Below are 19667 nucleotides of genomic sequence, written 5' to 3' on the forward strand. Positions count from 1 at the left end.
GGAGGCAGAAGAGGAGCGCCGAGGAGCCGGAGACGATGCGCCGGGACCTCCGCCGCTGCCTGGAGGCGCTCGCGGCCTGAACCCGGCGGGGCCGTGCGGTGTCCTGGCCGCCCTGCGCCTTGCCTCTCGGCCCGGAGCTTGCGCTTTGGCTCGCCACGAGTTAAATGCCCTTGAGCTCGGCTCTCCGCGGCCCGGCTCTCCGCCCCGGCGGCGCGAGTTGAGCCGTTTCCCCGCGCGGCGGGGTCCGCGGCCACTTGCCACTCACGGCTCACGCGTCGATGTGTAGCTACATAGCTATCTATGTACATCCACGCCGGGGCATTTTTCTCCTGCTTAATGAGGACTTGACTCGGGAGCGAGTGTGAATCATTGCCGGGGCTGGGAAAGGAGGAAGGCGGATTTAACCCCCTCCCACCCCGCTCCATGTCCGTGTGTCACTCGGCTCCGTTCACCTGGCGCGGCCGGTCCTAGGGCTGCTGCTGACGACGACGACGACAACGGGGGCCGCCGCTGTCCCGAGAGCTTCCCCCCGCTCCGGCCGCCCGGCTCCTGGGGATTGTTTCCTCCTCGCACGGAACCTCGGCCGGGCCAGCACGTTGGCTCCGAAATAACTTCTTGTTTTTATTTTTTTGGAAAGCACATCGCGGACCAGTTGACATCGCGAAGGGTTATTTCTGCAGCTCGAAGACTTTTGGTCTTTTTGTTTGTTTATATTGTGTGTGGGGGGGTGTTTTTTTTTTTTTTTGGCGTAAACATCCGAGTACATACCAAACGGCAAGATGTCCAGTAATGTCCCGGCGGATATGGTAAGTGAAGTTGTGACACTCTGATTTAATTGCGGCTTCCCATCTTGTTTGATCGGCAGGGACGCTGGCGTGGGGCGAGGGGTTGCCGGGGGCTGCCGAGAAGCCACCGCGGTGGCGGATTTGGAGAAGTTGGAGCTTCCGATTTCTCTCTTTTTCGAAAAGGGACTGCTTTGAACATGGGTTTTCTCATGCAGTTGCGTGTTCTCTCAATCGCTGAGGACCGTGGAAAAAGAAGTAAGAGAAACGTAGCCAGGCAGCCTGGCAGGGAAGGAGCCGTCTGGCTGTTTTTGCCAGAAGCCTGGGGACGCTGGTGTTTTAGCGCTTCGGGAAACGTCAGTGCCCGGGGGCAGAGCCGAGGGCGGCCGGCCCTCCTCGAGCCGGAGGTGGCCGGGGACAATCGCGCTCAGTCACTCTCGCAGTGGGCGCAAGCTTGGTATTTTTTCAGGAACGGGGCTCTGCACAGCACTTGCTGCGAGCCTTTTGCAGCGTCTGAGCGGGCGACTGTGGAGACGGAAACATTCCAGATGTTTAGTTTTTTTTTTTTTTTTTTTCCTACCCAACTCTCGGCTGACCGCCTATCGGTACTTTTCGTGTCTAGCCCAGGATTTGCAGTGCCAGATACGTAGTGCTATTACATCCGTAGACTTTGAAAGCTGCAGAAACGGCCTCTTGAGCTTTGGTCGCTTCGAGAACTCTCTTGTTTATTGACGCTTTTCTTTTTGTTTGTTAAAGGTTAGGCTTGTGAGGCTGTTGACAGTCACGGTGTAGCTCTACCGTGCTGGCGGGCGCTTTGTGTGAGTGTGAAATGACACTTTGCAGCCCTAAGGACTCAGAGAATGCAGTTAATAGGAAGTTGAAGAACTCGCTTTATGGAGAATGGAAGTTAATGCGGATGTGCTCACCGGAGTTAGCATTTGAGTGTGTATTCCTGCGAAAAAATAAAAAGGAACTTTGCTGATGACTGCATTTTAAAATGTCAAATACTTCTATGGGAGGAAACCTCCTTTGCAGATGTTTAAGATTGGAGAGATTAAAGGACTCCTCAGCGGGATATTTCGACCTTGGTGCAGAGACGTTTGCTTGTGTTTGATTTCTCATTTAGTGCGCTATTTAAATGCAAAGGAACCACGGGGTTTGTCTCTTGGGTGGCCTCGGGAAGCCTTCCTCTGTTCTGAGTAGGAGGGCTCCTGCATTGTCCGTGTAGTTTTCGCTCTCTTCCTGGCGCGCCCACCTGAGAACCGCGAGGGGAAGCTGGACGCGGGTTCCTCTACGCTGCTCTTGAAGTTGCCTGGGGAGGTCTCTGGACCGGGGTGGTGTGGCGGGGGAGGTGCCGCTTCCCCTGCTCTGTGGGCTCGCTGCCTCCAGCAGAGATTTGTTCTCTCTAAAGCCTCCATTTTATGTCATCACCGTGCAAGATAGGTTCTCCCTGAGTACCACTTACCCTGCCACAGAAGTTGTGATGCAGTAGATTTAAGTCGTTAAGACCGTGCCAGTGCTTTCCTCAGGCCCGGTGACGAAGGAAAGCTGAAATGTGCGTAGCGTCCGTCACAAATGGAGATAATTTGGGGGAATACCGTCTCTAAGTCACTGGAGGGTTTGGAAGCCGACGTCGGGATCCGGGGACTGGGAAGTAGGGGCAGGCTTTTGTTAATAGTTGCAATTATAAAATACAGCTATCTGTTTTAGATTGTATGTTAAGGCCTTGATGGCTCTGAGGTGCTTTGAGATCCCTTGATTAAAGGTGATATGCAAGGGCAAAGCTCTATTATGTAATAAACATATAATGCCCCGGTGATGCTGTTTGCGAGTGAGTACTAAGGAACAGCACAAGTTCGATTGTTCTGAGTAGTTTTTAATGTCTTGTTTTCTAGCTGGCCAGCTTGCTGGAGGTTAGGATCATTGTCTTTGATGAAGCCTTTTAAACCGTCATTTGCTGTGACTTACATGGCATTTTTGCTTAAAAGTACCTGAATTTGTCATATGCCTAGCATTCTCATCTTGAAATACACCACCATACATAATGGTTAGAAGTTGTTGACCAAATGCTCCATATTTGTCAGCAATTAATTCGAGTTTACCTTTCATGACTTAAACTGAGAGCAGTTTCCCACTCTTTGGATCTTGCAAAAGCCTGTGTCACCACTCCCACATCAAAAACATTTCCTTTGCAGCACAACTCTGAATTGATTAGGATGTGTATTGTTACGATCCATAAACTTGCAAGCATGCATATATGCATTTTTTGCTAGGTGCAGTAAAATGTTAAGCTTCCTAAGTGTTGACAGCTAGTATGTTGTGCTATTCGGAAACAAATGTTACGCTCTTTTGCATTTTAATGGTGCTTGTCAGCCTTATAGGAAAATCCTACTGGAGAGATGGGGTGGGGCAGTGAAGTTATAACCCCTGTCATGTTTTCATTAGAAGTAATTCATTCTTAAGCTATAGGACTTGCTAAATCGATTGATGTTTTTGGTAGTGTCTTCTAACCGCTGTGATCCTGACTTTAGAATCAGGTTTTTAGAAAAATGCCGGTTTTTGTTTTGTAAATAGAACTTACATTTAAATTTATTATTAGACAGGACATTCAATAAACTTGTGTGTTTAGCACAGAGTCTCACTTTTGGCATCCAAATTTAGTCTCTTTTTTGGAGGGGGGCAGTGCACTCTAGTGAAATTTAGTGTATCCTTAAAAAAAATTTGCAGTTGGTACTTTTCCAATTAACATTCTATAATATATGTGTCGTATAAATATAAAAGTGTTTATATGAAATATTGATTTTTCCTTTGCTAAGAGTGATTGAATTTGAATGGATGTACTAAACATTCTCAGTGTAGTAATTGTGCAAAATGTGAAAATATGTGGACAGAATATTATACATTGTATTTAAAGGATTCAATTCCTTTACTTTTTTTTTTATCAACCCAAATCATAGTTCGTGAGGGGGCAGTATTTCTTGTATATAATTGTAGCATGACTTATGTTAATAACCATCGATCTTCTGCAGGAAAATGTTTGTTACTGGTGTTAGTAGTAAGGCCTAAGACAGGATAGATAAGGTAGTAATTTTGCTTTCTGGATTGGGAAGGATGCTGACATAGATTCTTATATTTGTAAAAGTATTGTATATAGCATTTGTGCTACTGTTCAGCACTTTGAATTTAAATTATACTTTATGATGTCCATAAAATTGAAGAATCTACCGGAGAGAGAAATTGACATTGAGAGAATATTGGCAAAGCAATTTTGATCTTTGAAACGTTACAGTTGATTAAAGTTAAAGAAAAGCTCTGTATCTTTAAAAACTATTAATGTAGACTGCAGCAGAAATTGTCACAACCTGTGTTCTGGGGTTAAAGGAGATCATGACAACTCCAGATCTTTCATTGTGTCTCATGTGCTAAAACAGTACCTATGGTAATTTTTGGTATGCATTTTCCATTCATGGAAGAAATATTGGAGCCCTCTTGTGGACAGGAAATTACTAAAATGAATTTCCTTTCATAGTAAACTTTTATAACTTTTCCAAGTTGAAGTGAAATGATAGATGCAGAAATACAAGGGAAAAAGGCCATGCTAGGAAAAAGTTCCAAGAATAGGAAATTATTAACCATGAGAAAAGTATACCGAGATCGCTAATGTCAAAAGAGTCTTCTTATACTTAGGCTGCTTTTTATTTTTCTTTCTTTTGCTAGACTCTTAGGGTAAGTGGGAGGTAATAGAAGCTAAAGGATAGATAAATACCATATACAGTCAGCCCTCTGTTAACCATGTGTTTTATATCTGAGGGTTCAACCAACTGCAGATCATAAGGTTTTCATCTGTACTGGACATGTATAGACATTTCTTGTCGTTATGCCTGAGTGATGCAGAGTAACTATTATAGCATTTGCATTGTATGAGATATTATAAGCCACCTAGTGATGAATTCAAGTGCAGAGGCAGAGGTGTATAGGTTCTGTGCAAATACTGTGCCATTAAATAAAAGGCGCTTGAGCATCCACAGGTCTTGGTTTTGGCAGGGTATGTGTGTGTATGGCATAATGAGTGCCTTAATAACTAATGTATTTCTAAATTGTTTTACTTGAATGTCCCTTTTTTTTTTAAAAAAAAAATTATGTATTTATTCGAAAGGCAGAGTTACAGAGAGGCAGAGAGAGGTCTTCCATCTGCTGGTTCACTCCCCAAATAGCCCCAACAGCCAGAGCTGCACTAGTCTGAAAGCAGGAGCTTCTTCCGGGTCTCCCATGTGAGTGCAGGGGTCCAAGGACTTGGGCCATCTTCCACTGCTTTCCCAGGCCATAGCAGAGACCCAAATCTGGTTTGGAGCAGCCAGGACTTGAACCAGCGGCCATATGAGATGCTGGCACTGCAGGTGGTGGTTTTACCCGCTGTGCCACAGTGCCAGCCCTTGAATGTGTCTTATATTGGTGTTTTGAATTAGACATTTTATTAAGAAACATGACAAATTATTTTCCCCAGCGTTGAGTGGCTTCTTTCTAGTCTGGAATCCTACCGCTGTTCACATGCCCTCCTCTGTGAAACAGCCTTTGGTTCCTTCCATCCCACAGTGAGCATTCCTTCCTGTGAACCATTTTCCCTCAGTGCTTTGGACTCTGACAGATGCCAAGTTTATATGGATATAAATATCTTCTATTTGTTACATCTCCTGAAATTTCTGAAGTAGAATAGACATTTCTTGACTCAGGAAGCATTACTCTCATTGTTATTTATGGAAAATACAATTATTGTTTCATACTAGTACTGTTGACAGAGGTGTTAAATATGAAGCCTGTGATGTCTGCTCCTGTTATCATATTGACAATGAAATGTACCTTTTTAAATAATAAAACTTGAAATTTTAAATTAGTGGGTGAAGACCTGATGGCTGTGTTTTCATAATATCTCATAGGAAATGTGCTTTAGGAACTGACAGATAAACTTCTTAAATATGCTCTTTGATTTTCAGATTCCTCTCATTCTGGGGAAAAAAATTGTAGGTGACTGTAGAATTCTTGTTAACCTGGACACTTTGGATAATAAGTCATTCTGAATTAGTAAATCTCAATACATGGAGGTTGTGTTTTAAGATAGCCTAATTTAATATTTTTAGGCTACTGTTGTATTTACTTAAGTAGAATATACTACACACAACTTATTTTCGGTGACTCAGCGCCACCATCTGAATAATATTGATTGTACTTAGTAGTGTTTGTAAGTTACCTGCCTGTGTAATGTAGTGTTAAATCTGCAGGCCACAAGTGAGATGCTCTCAGTTCTTAATATAGATTGGAAAGCTGCATGTCTCCTTTACTAGGTCAGTGATTTACAAAATCAGGTGAAGCAAGTCAGTAGAAATGTGAAAATCACAATGTTAGAACTTCTGTAGTGCCCCCGGAAATTCATGGTGGAGGGCTAGATTTTTTTCTATCAGTGAAGGATTGGCTCTGAGGTTTTACTAGGTTTTTCGATTCAGGCTATCACAGTGAGTGTGGTTTCTTGAGGGAAGAAGTGGGAATTTTGTAATGTAGAAGCTTACAGCAGTGCCAGGGGTTTCTCAGAATTTTTCTATTATACTATACGGTTACTTTAAAAATGTCTGAGAGGCAGAGAGCTCCCATCTGCTGGTTCATTTCCCAAATGTCCCAAATGACATGTGCTGAGCCAGGGCCAAAGCCAGGAGCTCAAGAACTCCATCCTGGTCTCCCACATGGTCAGCAGTAACCCAGTTACTTGAGCTATGGCTGCTGCCTCCCATGGTCTGCACTAGAAGGAAAGCTGAGATCGGAAGCTGGAGCTGGGAAGCAAACTCTGGTACTGTGCTGTGGCACGTGGGCTTCTTAGCAAGCATCTTAATTGCTGGCTTGAACACCTTGCCCCTTAAGAGAATTTACAGATGGATCCCTTATTTATGTTACAACAGAGATTTCTAGACATAGATCTTTTTCCATGATGACAAGAAGTTTTCAATAGTATGTCATCTAGCAGATATTTTTGAGGAAAAAAAAAAACACACTAAGTTGTCTCTTCAAGAAAATTGACATTTTAAACAAGGAGTAAGGAAAAGAATCTGCTTTTCAGAAGAAACTGTTACGAAGAGAACATTTTGAAAGCATGTTTAGATACTTTGGATCTGTTAAAATCTTTCTTACAAAGAATTTCAGTGGACTTCGGACCCACTTTTATATTGGGAACACCAAAAGCAGGAAGTACTTGATTTAGTTTACAAAGATATTTGACATCAGGAAAATAAAATTTTAATAACTCTGACTTTTAACACAGTTTTGCTTAATTGGTGATAGAATGGAAAAAAGTATTGATTTGGTAAGCCAGTAAGCTACATCGTCTTCTCTGTGGATCTGTGCATCTTTGTGAGCTAAGTGTGTCAGCTGTGACTGGCAGCTCCCAAAACCAGCTTTCATGCACTAGAAAATTAAGAATTTAAAAAATGGAGGCTTATTCAATAATGATGCTCTCTTGTTAAAAGTAATAGTATTTGGGGGGCTGGCACTGTGGCACAGCAGGTTAACGCCCTGGCCTGGGGTGCTGGCATCCCATAAGGGCACCGGTTCAAGACTCGGCTACCGACTTGAGTTAGCCTGGTGGAGCAGAAATGTAACTGATTTTATATATTCTTGTAATGTGTAACGTAGAAGGGAATGCTTTTAAATTGGCTATTTTACTAGTTGTTAAAGGGAGCTTTCTGTCAACTTGTTGGAACTTTGAGTCCTCTTGTGTATGTATGCATTAATATAATAGGAATTTTCCTGTAAATGTACTACTTTGGCTTGTTTTTATATATATGTATATATATATATTTTTTTTTTTGACAGGCAGAGTGGACAGTGAGAGAGAGAGACAGAGAGAAAGGTCTTCCTTTGCCGTTGGTTCACCCTCCAATGGCTGCCGAGGCCGGCGCACCGCGCTGATCTGATGGCAAGAGCCAGGTACTTCTCCTGGTCTCCCATGGGGTGCAGGGCCCAAGCACTTGGGCCATCCTCCACTGCACTCCCTGGCCACAGCAGAGAGCTGGCCTGGAAGAGGAGCAACTGGGACAGAATCCGGCGCCCCGACCGGGCCTAGAACCTGGTGTGCCGGCACCACAAGGCAGAGGATTAGCCTAGTGAGCCGCGGCACCAGCGGCTTGTTTATATATCTAACAAGTAGATTGACTCGTAAAGGATTTAGTGCTTCAGGGGTTTTGTTTTTGTCTTTTATAATTTCTTAAATATTGATTGATTCAAACCTAATGGCATTTTTTTATTTGGATAATTTTCTGTGACTAGATTTTTATTTATCTTTTTATGACTAGATTTCAGAAGAAAATGTTCTTTGTGCTGAAGAAAATTGTCAAAATTTGGCATTGAATCTTGTTTATGTACTTAAGACGGCAATTGTGTCTAGACAAAATGTTCTCATGATACATGTATAGAACCACTTTATAATTTTGAACTGATTTTGACACATGTATATGAATGATTTAGCTAATTCCACATTCGTGGGCATTGTTTTAGTCTGTTTTCTGCTGCTGTAACAGAAGACCACAGGCTGCATGGATTATAAACAATGGAAGTGTGTTTGGCTCTTAGTTTCTGGAGGATAGGAAGTCTTAGATGGAGGAATAGCTGGTGAGGGCCTTCTTGTTTCATTTTAATACTGCAGAATGCATCAGGTGGGCTTGGGTGGAGGGGTGCAGGTACAGAAAGGAGAGGGGGGCTGAACTGTCCCCCCCTTTTTAAAAAATTTTTATTTATTTATTTGAGAGAGATCTTCCATTTGCTGATTCATTCCCCAGATGGCCATATCTGCTGGGGCTGGGCCTGGCCAAAGCCAGGCGCCAGGAGCTTCATCCAGGTCTCCCACATGGGTGGCAGGGGTCCAAGCACTTTTCCCAGGCTGTTAGCACACAGCTGGGTTAGAAGTGGAGTAACCAGAGTCCAACTGGTGCCCGTGTGGGATGCTTTACCCACTACGCCACAACACTGCCACAGTTCCTCTTTTTAATTAACCCACTTCTGCAAGGACTAAACTACTCCTGCTGTAAAAGCTTTAAATCTGTTCATGAGGGCAGAGCCCTCTTTGCCTTGTCATTCTTCAAGGTCCCAACTGTCAGCAGTATTGTATTAGGGAAAAGTTTTCAACACATGAATTTTAGGGGCCACCCTGAAACCATGGCAGGCATTTGAAAGCTATTACAAGGGAAGGCTTTGTGATATAGCTGGTTAAACCACCACTTGGGACATTCAGAAGCCTTGGTTCAAGACTCAGCTTATTGCTAATGTGTTCCCTGGGAGGCAGCAGGTGATGCCTCCAGTATTTGGGTTCCTGCCACCCATGTGGTAGACCAAGATAGATTTCCTAGCTGTTGGCTTCAGCCTTGCCCAACCTTGGCTGCTGCAGCCATTGGGAGGATGAACCAGTGAATGGATGGTCCATTTCTCTCTTTTCTGTCTCTCTCTGCCCTTCCTTCTCCCCCCTACTCTTTCATTATTGCTCTGTCTTTCAAATAAATCGAAGTAAATAAACTTTGAAAGGCAACAATAAACCTTAATATAATGAATATTCTTAAACATGTCTCCATGCCTTGTCTGATTATTCTTTTAAGATAAAATTCTTAGAAATGTAGCTTTTGCTGATAGATAAATTGGGTGGCCGGGGGCAGGGGGGAAGATGCGTGTTTCCTAATTTTAAAGCATCCTTGAATTTGTGTATAAACCTAGTTTTTTTTTTTTCATTGTGCTATTATTCTTTTAATGTGCTAGGTTATATTTTATTTAGAGTGCTTTCATTTTTGTTTGTGAAAAGATTGGTTAACAATTTTAATTTCTTGTAAAATCTGGCAGATGTAAGCTTCAAGGTTACACTGACCTCATAAAATGAACTGGAAAATATTTTTTATTTTCTAGAAATTTGTGAAGATTGATTTATTTCATCCATAAATGTTCCAAAAAATTCACTTGTGAAGCCATCTGGAGTTTTCTTATGGAAATTGATTCTCTTTTTTTCAATACAGAAAAGACTATTCACATTTTGTTTTTCTTTGTCAATTTTGATAGTTTTTCACAATATCCTTTTATAATTTTGGTATTTATAGTATCTAAGATATTTGCTTTCTAAGTCTGCTTATTGGTGATTTGTGCCTCTTTATCAGTCTTTTTTTTTTTTTTTTTTTAAGATTTATTTTATTTTGTTTGAAAGAGTTACAGAAAGAGGTAGAGCCAGAGAGAGAGAGAGGGGTCTCCATTCTGCTAGTTCTCTCCCAAAATGACCGCAACAGCCAGAGCTGAGCTGATCCGAAGCCAGGAGCCAGGAGCTTCTTCCAGGTCTCCCTTGTGGGTGCCGGGGCCCAAAGGCTTAGGCCATCTTCTGCTTTCCCAGGCCATAGCTGAGAGCTGGATTGGAAGAAGAGCAACCAGGACACAAACTGGCGCCCATAGGGGGTGCCATTGCTGCAGGCTGGGGTTTTAATCTGCTGCGCCACAGTGCTGGCCCCTATCACGTTCTTTTCAAAGGACCAATTTTCAGATTTAAATTTTGCTTTTTACTTTCAACTGGTTTCTGCTTTTACTTTTAATTCAAGTCTCTTGAAATGGCTACTTAAGTCATTAATTTTTAGCCTTTAGAGGCAGAGGCGGCGGGGGGGGGGGGGGTCTTCTATCCGCTGGTTCACTCCCCAGATGGCTGCAACAGCCAGAGTTGAATCCATCAGGAGCCAGGGAGCTTCTTCCAGCTCTCCCATGCGTATGCAGGGACTCAAGTGTTTGGGCCATCTTCCACTGCTTTCCCAGGCCATTAGCAGGGAGCTGGATCAGAAGTGGACCAGCCGGGTCTCAAACTGGCACCCATATAGGATGCTGGTACTGCACGTGGCGGTTTTACCTGCTATGCCATAGCACTGGACTGTCAAGATATTTTTTTAATGTGTACATTTATGTCTGTGAAATTTTCCTCTAAAAGCTAGCTTTAGCTGGGTCTCACAAGTATATTATTTTTTGTTATTTAATTCAGAATATTTTAAAGTTTCTCTTGTGGTTTCTTCTTTGACCTATGGTTACATTGCTGAATATTTAAGTATTTGGGAGATTTCCACCTGTCTTTTGTTATTGATGTCTAATTCTGTTGAGGTCTGGAACCATTCATCTTATGATTCCAGTTGTGGATAATTTGTTGGCACCTGTTTTCAGTTTTCAAAAATTGAGTGTGGTGTGCATATATATCAAGTTTATTAATCATGTTCAGCCTATTATATCACTATTAACTGAGGAAAAATTTAATAAAATCTCCAACTATGTGAGAATTCTCAGAATTCTCAGAAACTTCCTTTATTTAGTATTCTCAGATTTTGCCTCATATATTTTGAGGCTAGATTATCAGCTGAAAATAAATTTATAATTGTTGCATTTTTCTATTGGCTCAACCCTATATCTTTATATCTAGTAATACTGTTTTGCTTTAAAGTCTGTTTTTTATATTAGATTTTTCCTTTGGATTCTCTCTCCATTTTCCTTTCAGCCTATCTCTGTCCTTATACCGAAGATGAATTTCTTTAAGTATCATATAATTGGGTTTTGTTTTTTATTCAGTTTGATAATCTTTACTTTAAATGTAATATAATTATGTACAAGGTTATTTGGGTTTAAATTGACCATATTAGGTGAGTCTTTTATAACTTCCCCTCTCATTTCTTGCTTTCTTTTGAATTAATCAAGCATTTATTCCATAGTTCCCAGTTTAGTGTATTTATTATAAATTCTTTTATTGATTAGAGATTACAATATACATCTTTGATTTGAGTCTGTCATAGGTTATTGCCTTTATGACTTCCAAGATAATGGAAGGGCCTTACAACAACTTAATCCCATTTACTCCTTTTCCACTGTTTATTTTCAAAATTCTTGTTTGTGAGGGAGAGAGGGGTAGAGAAAGAGAGGGAGAATATGAATGCTCCCTTCTGCTTGTTCCTTTCCCAAATGCTCCAAAGGACTGAAGTTGGGCTAGGGGCTGAAGCCTGGGTATTGAGCTCAGTACTCCAGTGTGGTTTGTTGGTGTCTTAAGTGTTAAGCCAAACACCTACCCCTGCTTTATTTTATTTTATCTTATAATTTTTATTTTATTTATTTATTTGAGAGGCAGAGAGAAAGGGAGAGAACTCTTAACCCCTGGTTTATTTCCCAAATGCCCACAATAGCTGTGATTCAGCCAGGCCAGAACCAGGAGCCAGGAACTCAATCCAGGTCTCCTATGTGGGTGGCAGGGATCCAGGCACTTGAGCCATCACCACTGCTTTCCAGAGTATACATTTATAGGAAGATGGAATCAGGAGCAGAGCCATAAATTGAACCCTGACCCTCCAGTAGGGGATGTGAATATCTCAGTTGGCATCTTAACTGTTATACTAAATGCCCACCCTTGCTTTATTTTTAAACCCCAAACCATTGTTGATGAGATAATGGTAACAATTATAGTATTGTTTAATATAGTCATTACTCACTTCACTTTGTTCTAGAGTGTCGCTCCCCCTCTTCATGGAGGAATGACACTAAACCCTGCCTAGGCTTCATATCCGAGTCACGGCACCATTATGTCGCTCCCCCTCTTCGTGGAGGAACGACACAGGACCCTGCGCTGTTCTTTTGTCTGCTCGGCCCTCCCAGGGTTTGCTGCTGGTTCTTCCCGGGTTGGCTACCGACCCTTCCACCTCCGTGGAAGGGCGGTTCCCCCTAGCCACTTTCCCCACTTCCGCGGGGGAGCGGCACACCCGCCGGCCAGCTCTCTCGGGGGCTGCACAGGTGTTCCTTCAGATGTTCCCCTTAGATGTTCCCGGTGCATGTTGTCTCTCTCCTCCTTTATAGTCCTCTTCCACCAATCCCAACTCTGCTACCCACACGCCGAGTACGATGCTCTCCTCCAATCAGGAGCAGGTCCTGCTGTTTATTGGTTGAACTGGAGGCAGCTGTGTAGAAGCTGTTTCCTCCTCTCCCAGCGCCATATTGTGGGAGAGCAGATGCACAGAATAAGTCTTAATTCCAGTAACTTAGTCTAGTCCGAGTTGCTCCCCACACTAGAGGTCTTCATTTCTTCCTGTGTTGTGTATTTGCAGCTGGATAGTTTTCCTTTTAAGTAGGAAACTTCCTTTATTTAGTATTACTTTTAGTGCAATCTTCTGATAATGAATTCTATTTTTGTTTGCCTGAAAAAGTCTTCATTTTGTTTTTTTTTTTTTTTTTTTTTTTTTAGATTTACTTATTTGAAAGGCAGAGAGGGTTTACTCTCTAAATGGCTGCAACAGCCAGAGCTGGACTGGTCCAAAGCCAGGAGCTTCTTCAGGGTCTCTCCCACATGGGTGCAGGGGCTCAGTCACTTGGGATATCCTCTGCTGCTTTCCCAGGTGCATTAGCAGAGAGCTAGATTGGAAGCAGAGCAGCTGGGACTTGAACTGGTGCCCATTTGGGCATCACAGGCTGTGGCTTTACTTACTATGCCACAACACTGGCCCCTTGCCTTCAGTTTAAAGAATGTTAGCCAAAATTCCTTATTTTTTCTGTTGAATTCTATTTTTTTAATTCCTTGTATTAAATTCTAATTTCCTTCTGGAACTACAATTATGGGACTGTTCGGTTTTTTCATTGTTTCCATTCCATTTTTTCTCCTCTGTCACTTTGAGTATTTTCTATTAACCTGTCTTCAGGCTCACTTGTATCTTCTATATCCAGTATGCAGTTATGCCTAATTATTGATTTCTTAGTTTGGGCTTTTGTATTTTAATCACTAAATGGATTCAAGTTTTCATGATTTTTTCATCTGTTTTCCTAAGGATATTAATCATTTTTGCAAAATTCCTGTTTAATGACTGTAATACCCAGTTCATCTGTGAGTCTGTTTTTACTGTCTGGTTTTTGATCATTTGATCCTTTTTCCATGGATGCCTGCTAATGTTTTATTAACATCCTGATGAAAAATTATGGATGTGAGTGATGGTTATCTTCTTCCAGATATATTTAATATTCTATGGCAGGCAGTTAGAAGAACATTGATCGCTTTAATTCATCAGTGATTGATATGACATTATAGCTGAAGTTAGAACTTTTAATAGGGCTCCCTCTGTTGTATAGCCCTTTTAAACTTCAGTTGGAAGATTGAAGTATTTACCAAGATCCCTCTTCCTTAGCAAGTCCTGAAGTTCATGTATTGTGAAAGCTGCTTAGCTTTTAGCCCTTTTAGAGCCATCTTTTTGCTGAATTTCAGTCTGTATCTGTGATTTCAGCACAGTGCTCAAGGGCAGGAGTTGAGCAGAACGTTGGACTTGTCTCTTTGAAGTTCCTTTTTGTCTATGATCCTCAATTCTTGGCTACCTTGCTAGTATAGAATTCATAGAATTCCAGGGTGTTTTTTTTTTTTTCCCCTTTTTTTCTTTTTCAGATTTGAAAGCAAAAAGAGAGACCAGTCATACCCATTGGTTCACTCCTAAATGCCTGCAACAGGTGGAGGTGAGCTAGACTGAAGCCAGGAGCCCTGAACTCAGTCTGGGTCTCCCACATAAATGACAAGAACCCATTACTCCAGCCATCACCCACTGTCTTCTAGGGTGCACATTAGCAGAAAGCTGAAATGAGGAATGGAGCCTGGATTTGAACAGGCACTCATGATAGGGAGCACAGGCTTCCAAAGTGGTGCTTTAATTCCTGTGCCAAAAGCTGGCACCACTTTTACTCTGCCTGGTCCCATAGATGGATACAAATTCTGGGATGCTGCCTTTGACTTGGCCTCTGACCCTTTGCTAGTAGTTGACATTATCTCAAGGGGAAAGGGGAAAGGTAGTTCCCCTTCTTGGGGGATCTTTGCTTCTGATGTCCTTGCTCTTGATTTCTCCCTCTATGCCTTTATATAATGGAGATTTTTCTTATTCAGAACGGAGAATGGAGTTAAAGATAGAAAATGGAGTTAAAGATAATGTGTATTTTCTGTGAATCATTTGCAGCTCTTGTTTCACCTTGATAGTTGTTTTCAGTAGGAAATTCAATCTGATATTGCTATTCCCTCATAGCTAGATTTAAGTACCCTTTCTTTTTGTGCCTTCTATTTTTTGTTGTTTGAGCTGTGTTGATAGTTCTCTCTTCCATCCTTCAAATACTAAGAGTAGTTAAAGTGAACGCAGTACTTAACTGTTACTATAACACTATTAGCCAAGCAGTTGCTTGAAGTCGGCATCTTCAGGAGTCACCTGTGATTCCTCTCTTTCCCCTGTCCCCCATGTCTAATTCATTTCAAAGTGTATTTGGAATCCATCCAGTTCTCTTCCTCTCCATTCTGCAACTCAAGTGGAAGCACTGCCTCTCTCCTGGACTGCTGCCTTGGTCTTGGAACTAATCCTACTTCCATTTACATTCCCCTGTAATACCTTTTCTAAAAATAGCTCGAGTGTCTCCATTGAAGAGTAAATTCCCAGCTCTTAACATGGCCTTTCAGGGTCCTTCATGGTCTGACTGCCTTTTTCAATGATCTCGCCTCATTTGACTTACTGTATTTCAGTTAGGCCAAGTCTGATTCCTTGTAGTTCCTTAGACATGCAGCAGGATCTTTTCCACAGCTATGCTCAACCTTTGTACACACTAGTCCTTTTGCCTGGGCTACTTATCCATGTATTTCTATACCCTCTGTGCATGAGTACTAGCATCTTAGCTTTTCTGTAAGATAATCGTATCTCAGATTGCCCTCACCTGCTTAACTTCTGTCACAAGACCCTTGCTGGCCTCCATAGCACTTGTTGACCTCTGTAGTTTGCTCATTTGATATCTCTAGTAGGCCACAAATTCCAGGAGGTATATATTTTCCATTTGCCACTATAACCAATACTTTGGTAGGATGCCTTTTGTTTGCTAGGTTCTTAGTAAATGTTTGTGGATTACAGGATTAAATAACTTATAGACATTGTGCCAAGCTCATTACTTGAAGCATGTTTAAGTCTCAAAAAAAAAAAAACACAAAAAACTGTCAGAACAAGCCTACCACATAGGTCTAGTGTTAACTACCTTTATTACTGAGGGAAGTGAGTGTTTCTAAAGCTTGCTGATTTTCCTGAAGCCAGCTTGTTAGGTGGACTTTTTTATATTCTTAGATTTTGTGTGTGTGTGTTACTTTTCTATCCTTTTGACCATTTTTCACCTCCTTTATTTCATGTCTTCTTATTTTCTTGACTGAATCTTTTTTTTTAAGATTTATTTATTTATTAGAGAGAGAGAAATCTTTCATCTGGTGATTCATTGCCCTAATGGCTGTAATGTCCAGGGCTTCTTCTTAGTCTCCTTTATGGGTGCAGGGGCCCTAGTACTTGGGCCGTCCTCCGCTGCTTTCCCAGGTGCATTAGCAGGGAGCTGGATTGAAGGGGAGCAGCCACAACTTGAAATGGCACCCATGTGGGATACCAGCATTGCAGGCAGCAGCTTTACCCATTATACCACAACACCAGCCCCATATTTTTATTTTCAAATTCCATTTCCCTGAACTTTAAAAAGTCTCCTTATGTTTAGTATATTCAATGGTGAGAAGTACTGCAGAGAGAGATAAAGCAGGAAAGGAGGTTGGGGAGTGCTAAAATTGCCCTTGGTGTTCAGTGTTAAGTAGTGTGACCAGGGACAGGAGTCTGTAGTGTTGGTGTTTGAGGGTCTGGAGATGGGGAGCGAGCCAGGCAGCTATCCTAGGAAATTGTATTCTAGGCAGAGGGAATATTACCTCATTTGATTTCTTTGTTCTTTTTCAGTCTGTTTCTTCTGCCAGTCCCTTAAAGTTTTGTGTTTCTGGTGTTTTTTATTTCTGACCTCTATGTGATCTAAGTGATCTCATTATTTTACGACCTGAAGAGAAACCAGAATATGATCTCATTATTTTCCTCATTAATTTGGGCAGCATACATTTTTTTAATTCCCAGTGTACCAGATGGATCCTGTCAATAGTCAAGAGACAACCATTTTTTCCCTAATGTCTCTGAAATCAATTCCTCTTCTCTATCACCACTATATTCAACCGGTTCTCCATCTAGATGTCTTTCTCCTTTATCCATTACTGTCTGCTTACCACCCTTTTCCCAGGTTTGTCTTTTGAAAAACAGGGATCTCATCATCTGATCACTCTACTTAATAATGGCTGGCTATCACTCATAGGTCAGTCCGGGCCAGGCTCCTTCCCATGTGGCATTAAGGCTCTTGGTGGTGGCTGCAATCCAGCCTCATCTGCTGCTATTACTCCCTTGCGTGTATCCTCTTTCTGCGTTGTGATGATCCCCTGCTTGCCCACAAATCTTTCTGTTAATGTTTATGCTTCTCTCTTGCATCCTTGCAGATGAAAGCATTTCCGCAGAATGTGCCTCTTTTCTCACTCTGTTTGCACCTGAGATTTGTCTTCAACAGCACTGTTAATTCCTTGGTGAAGTCTTAAGACTTTATCAGGCAGCTAGTAGTTAAGTCCAGTAGCTCTAAACCAAAGTGACCCTTGAGGCAAAGCTGCCTCCTGGGAGGGACCAAGGAAGAATAGCCAGAGATACAGGCTGGCTTTTTCCTTCAGGGGTTGCCAGCAGTATAAAGCAGCTCCATACAGATAGAACTAACCTCAATCCTCATCAGGTGTCAACATCTCTGCTTTGATGGTCTAGGAACTTCCAGATAGGGATGCTTCTCAGCACTGCTTACTGTACCATCAAAATGCTCAGGTGACCAAGGCCAAGTCTGCAGGGAAAGTAGATAAAGGAAGCTAGGTAAAAGGTTTGGAATCCTAAGTAATTGGCCTGAACTCAGATCTGGGCTGCAGAATCAATTGTTCTCTCACAAGTATTATTCTACACTAGTACTTGTAAATGGTAAATACTTTAATCTCTTTGCTCCATTAGACTGTACTCTTGAGGACAGAGAGAGGTCTTCCCTTCCTTTCTATTCCCCTGTACCTAGCATAATGCCTAGGAGATACAAAATACTCAACAAATGTCGAATTAGCACTGCAATTCTGTTAAATAGAACTTTAAACAGGTTGGAGATATTCTTTTTGTATTGTCCAATGAAGTAGCCACTAGCTACATGTGGTTGTTGAATATTTACCATGTAGCAAGTATGACTGAGGAACTGAGTTTAGTGGCTACTATATTGGACAATGGTTTGCATAGTTAATTTTCTCAATGGACAAAACAGATCTCTGACATTTTTTTTTTTGTCTTGTGTTTCAGATGGTCACTGAAAGCTAAGCCTTGGGTTTTACTTTCTGATTTTTCTAGTTTTTTTTTTTTTTCATTTAGTGTCTGCATCCATCATTTGCTTCTATCATCATATGTACTGTCATCAGTCTACTTTGATGTAGAATGACATATAATCAAGCTTGATGAATTATCTTTTTAAAAAGAACAAGTACTGTAGGAACCTGGAAGTTATCTTTGATGTCTTCTTAACTCCAGAAGAATATAAAAATGGAGAGAAGGATTAAAAATTATAAATTTACCTCATAGTTGAGTTTTTGGTAGCAGCTATTCATATCATGCTTTGATGCTTGTTAGTTTGCACCTAGAGAAAGAAAGTTTTACTAAAAAATAGGGACATCTTGCTTTTCAGAGGTGCAGACAAACTCCAAGTTGGCATAGGAAGCAAGCAAACAGTTTTTTCCTTCCCCAAACTACTGTCTACCTTATGCCATTGGGAATTAGGATAGGCAGCCAAGAAAAAGTAAAAAACTGGGAAAACATTTGCTCTAGATTCTTTATTCTTGGTTTACTCTTAGGGTGTATGTCGTGCAGAGCGCTAGGCTTATACTTTTGATTCTCAAATTATGCCAACTCATGAGTCATTTCTGGAAGAAATGCTTACTTATTTCATTTGTCATTTTAGAAGCACTAGATAGGCAGCTGGAATTTTTTTGGGACAGTTTAAGCAGCTATCTCAAAATGGGTAAAAATGATTCTGCCCTGAAATGGTAAAAACCTTTTCTGGTTTCCCAGATAACTTGAATAACTTGGGTAAGTTTTAATTACCTGAGAAATGTACCAGAAAATAAGATTTTAAAAATATACTTTAAAATAGTACACATGTGTGCTATTAAGTATGTTAATGTGCCATTCAGCATCAGTGAAATGTAACTTAGCCTCCATAGTAAAAGGCATGACATTTACCTTGTCTGTGATCCCTCACTGTGCCTGACCAGCAATTCCTAAAGGAAGTGGTTGTGTGGCTTTTCCCATTTTGCTCTTTCTTGGCCATATTCTATTCATTTTTTTTTCGTTTAAAAATCTAAACTTACTGCTTTTTTTTTATTTATTTATTTTTTACTTGAAAGAGTTGCAGAGGGAGAGAGAGAGACAGAGAGACTGACTCTATCTGTAGTTTATTCCCCAAATGACTGCAGTGGTCAGGACTGGGCCAGGCTGAAGCCAGGAGCCAGTAGCTTGCTCCAGGTCTCCCACATGTGTGCAGGGGCCCAAGCATTTGAGCCCTCCTCTGTTGCTTTCCAGACCATCAGCAGGGAGCTGGATCAGAAGTAGAGCGGCTGGACTCAGACGGGTCCCCGTGTGGAATGCCAGCACTACAGATGGTGGCTTAAACTGCCACACCACAGCACTGTCCCCTTATTGCTTCATTCTAACTTTGTTGCTAATCGGAAAAGCAATGGGATTGTCATAAAGCTTGTAAATTAGAAGATATATTAAATAACACCATTTATGAGATTCTGCTTCTTACAAATGAATGCTATTAGTGTTTTTGCTGTCTGCCCTCTAGACTTCCTATGTTCGTATATACACAGTTGACTCATTTTGAAGTGTTCTGATTTGAGGAGGTCTTAATACTTCCTTTTATGGGAAGTTTATATTCACTAAGAAAACCTTTAAGTCTGAA

The 19667-nt window shown here is 41.5% G+C and overlaps 1 protein-coding gene across 1 annotated transcript in view; it reads left to right on the plus strand.

The window, feature by feature from the left end:
* The first annotated feature begins 663 nt into the window (after positions 1–663).
* The window catches only part of UBL3 (ubiquitin like 3), a 69818-nt gene continuing 50814 nt past the window's right edge, over positions 664–19667 (plus strand). Inside the window, exon 1 of the mRNA XM_008273523.5 lies at positions 664–806. Within this exon, the coding sequence (XP_008271745.1) occupies positions 780–806 (27 nt within the window). The 5' untranslated portion in view covers positions 664–779. The remainder of the gene's footprint in view (positions 807–19667) is intronic.

Source organism: Oryctolagus cuniculus, chromosome 9, assembly GCF_051225735.1.
Source record: "Oryctolagus cuniculus isolate XC-2025 breed Fujian yellow rabbit chromosome 9, ASM5122573v1, whole genome shotgun sequence".
Taxonomy (NCBI): Eukaryota; Metazoa; Chordata; class Mammalia; order Lagomorpha; family Leporidae; genus Oryctolagus; species Oryctolagus cuniculus.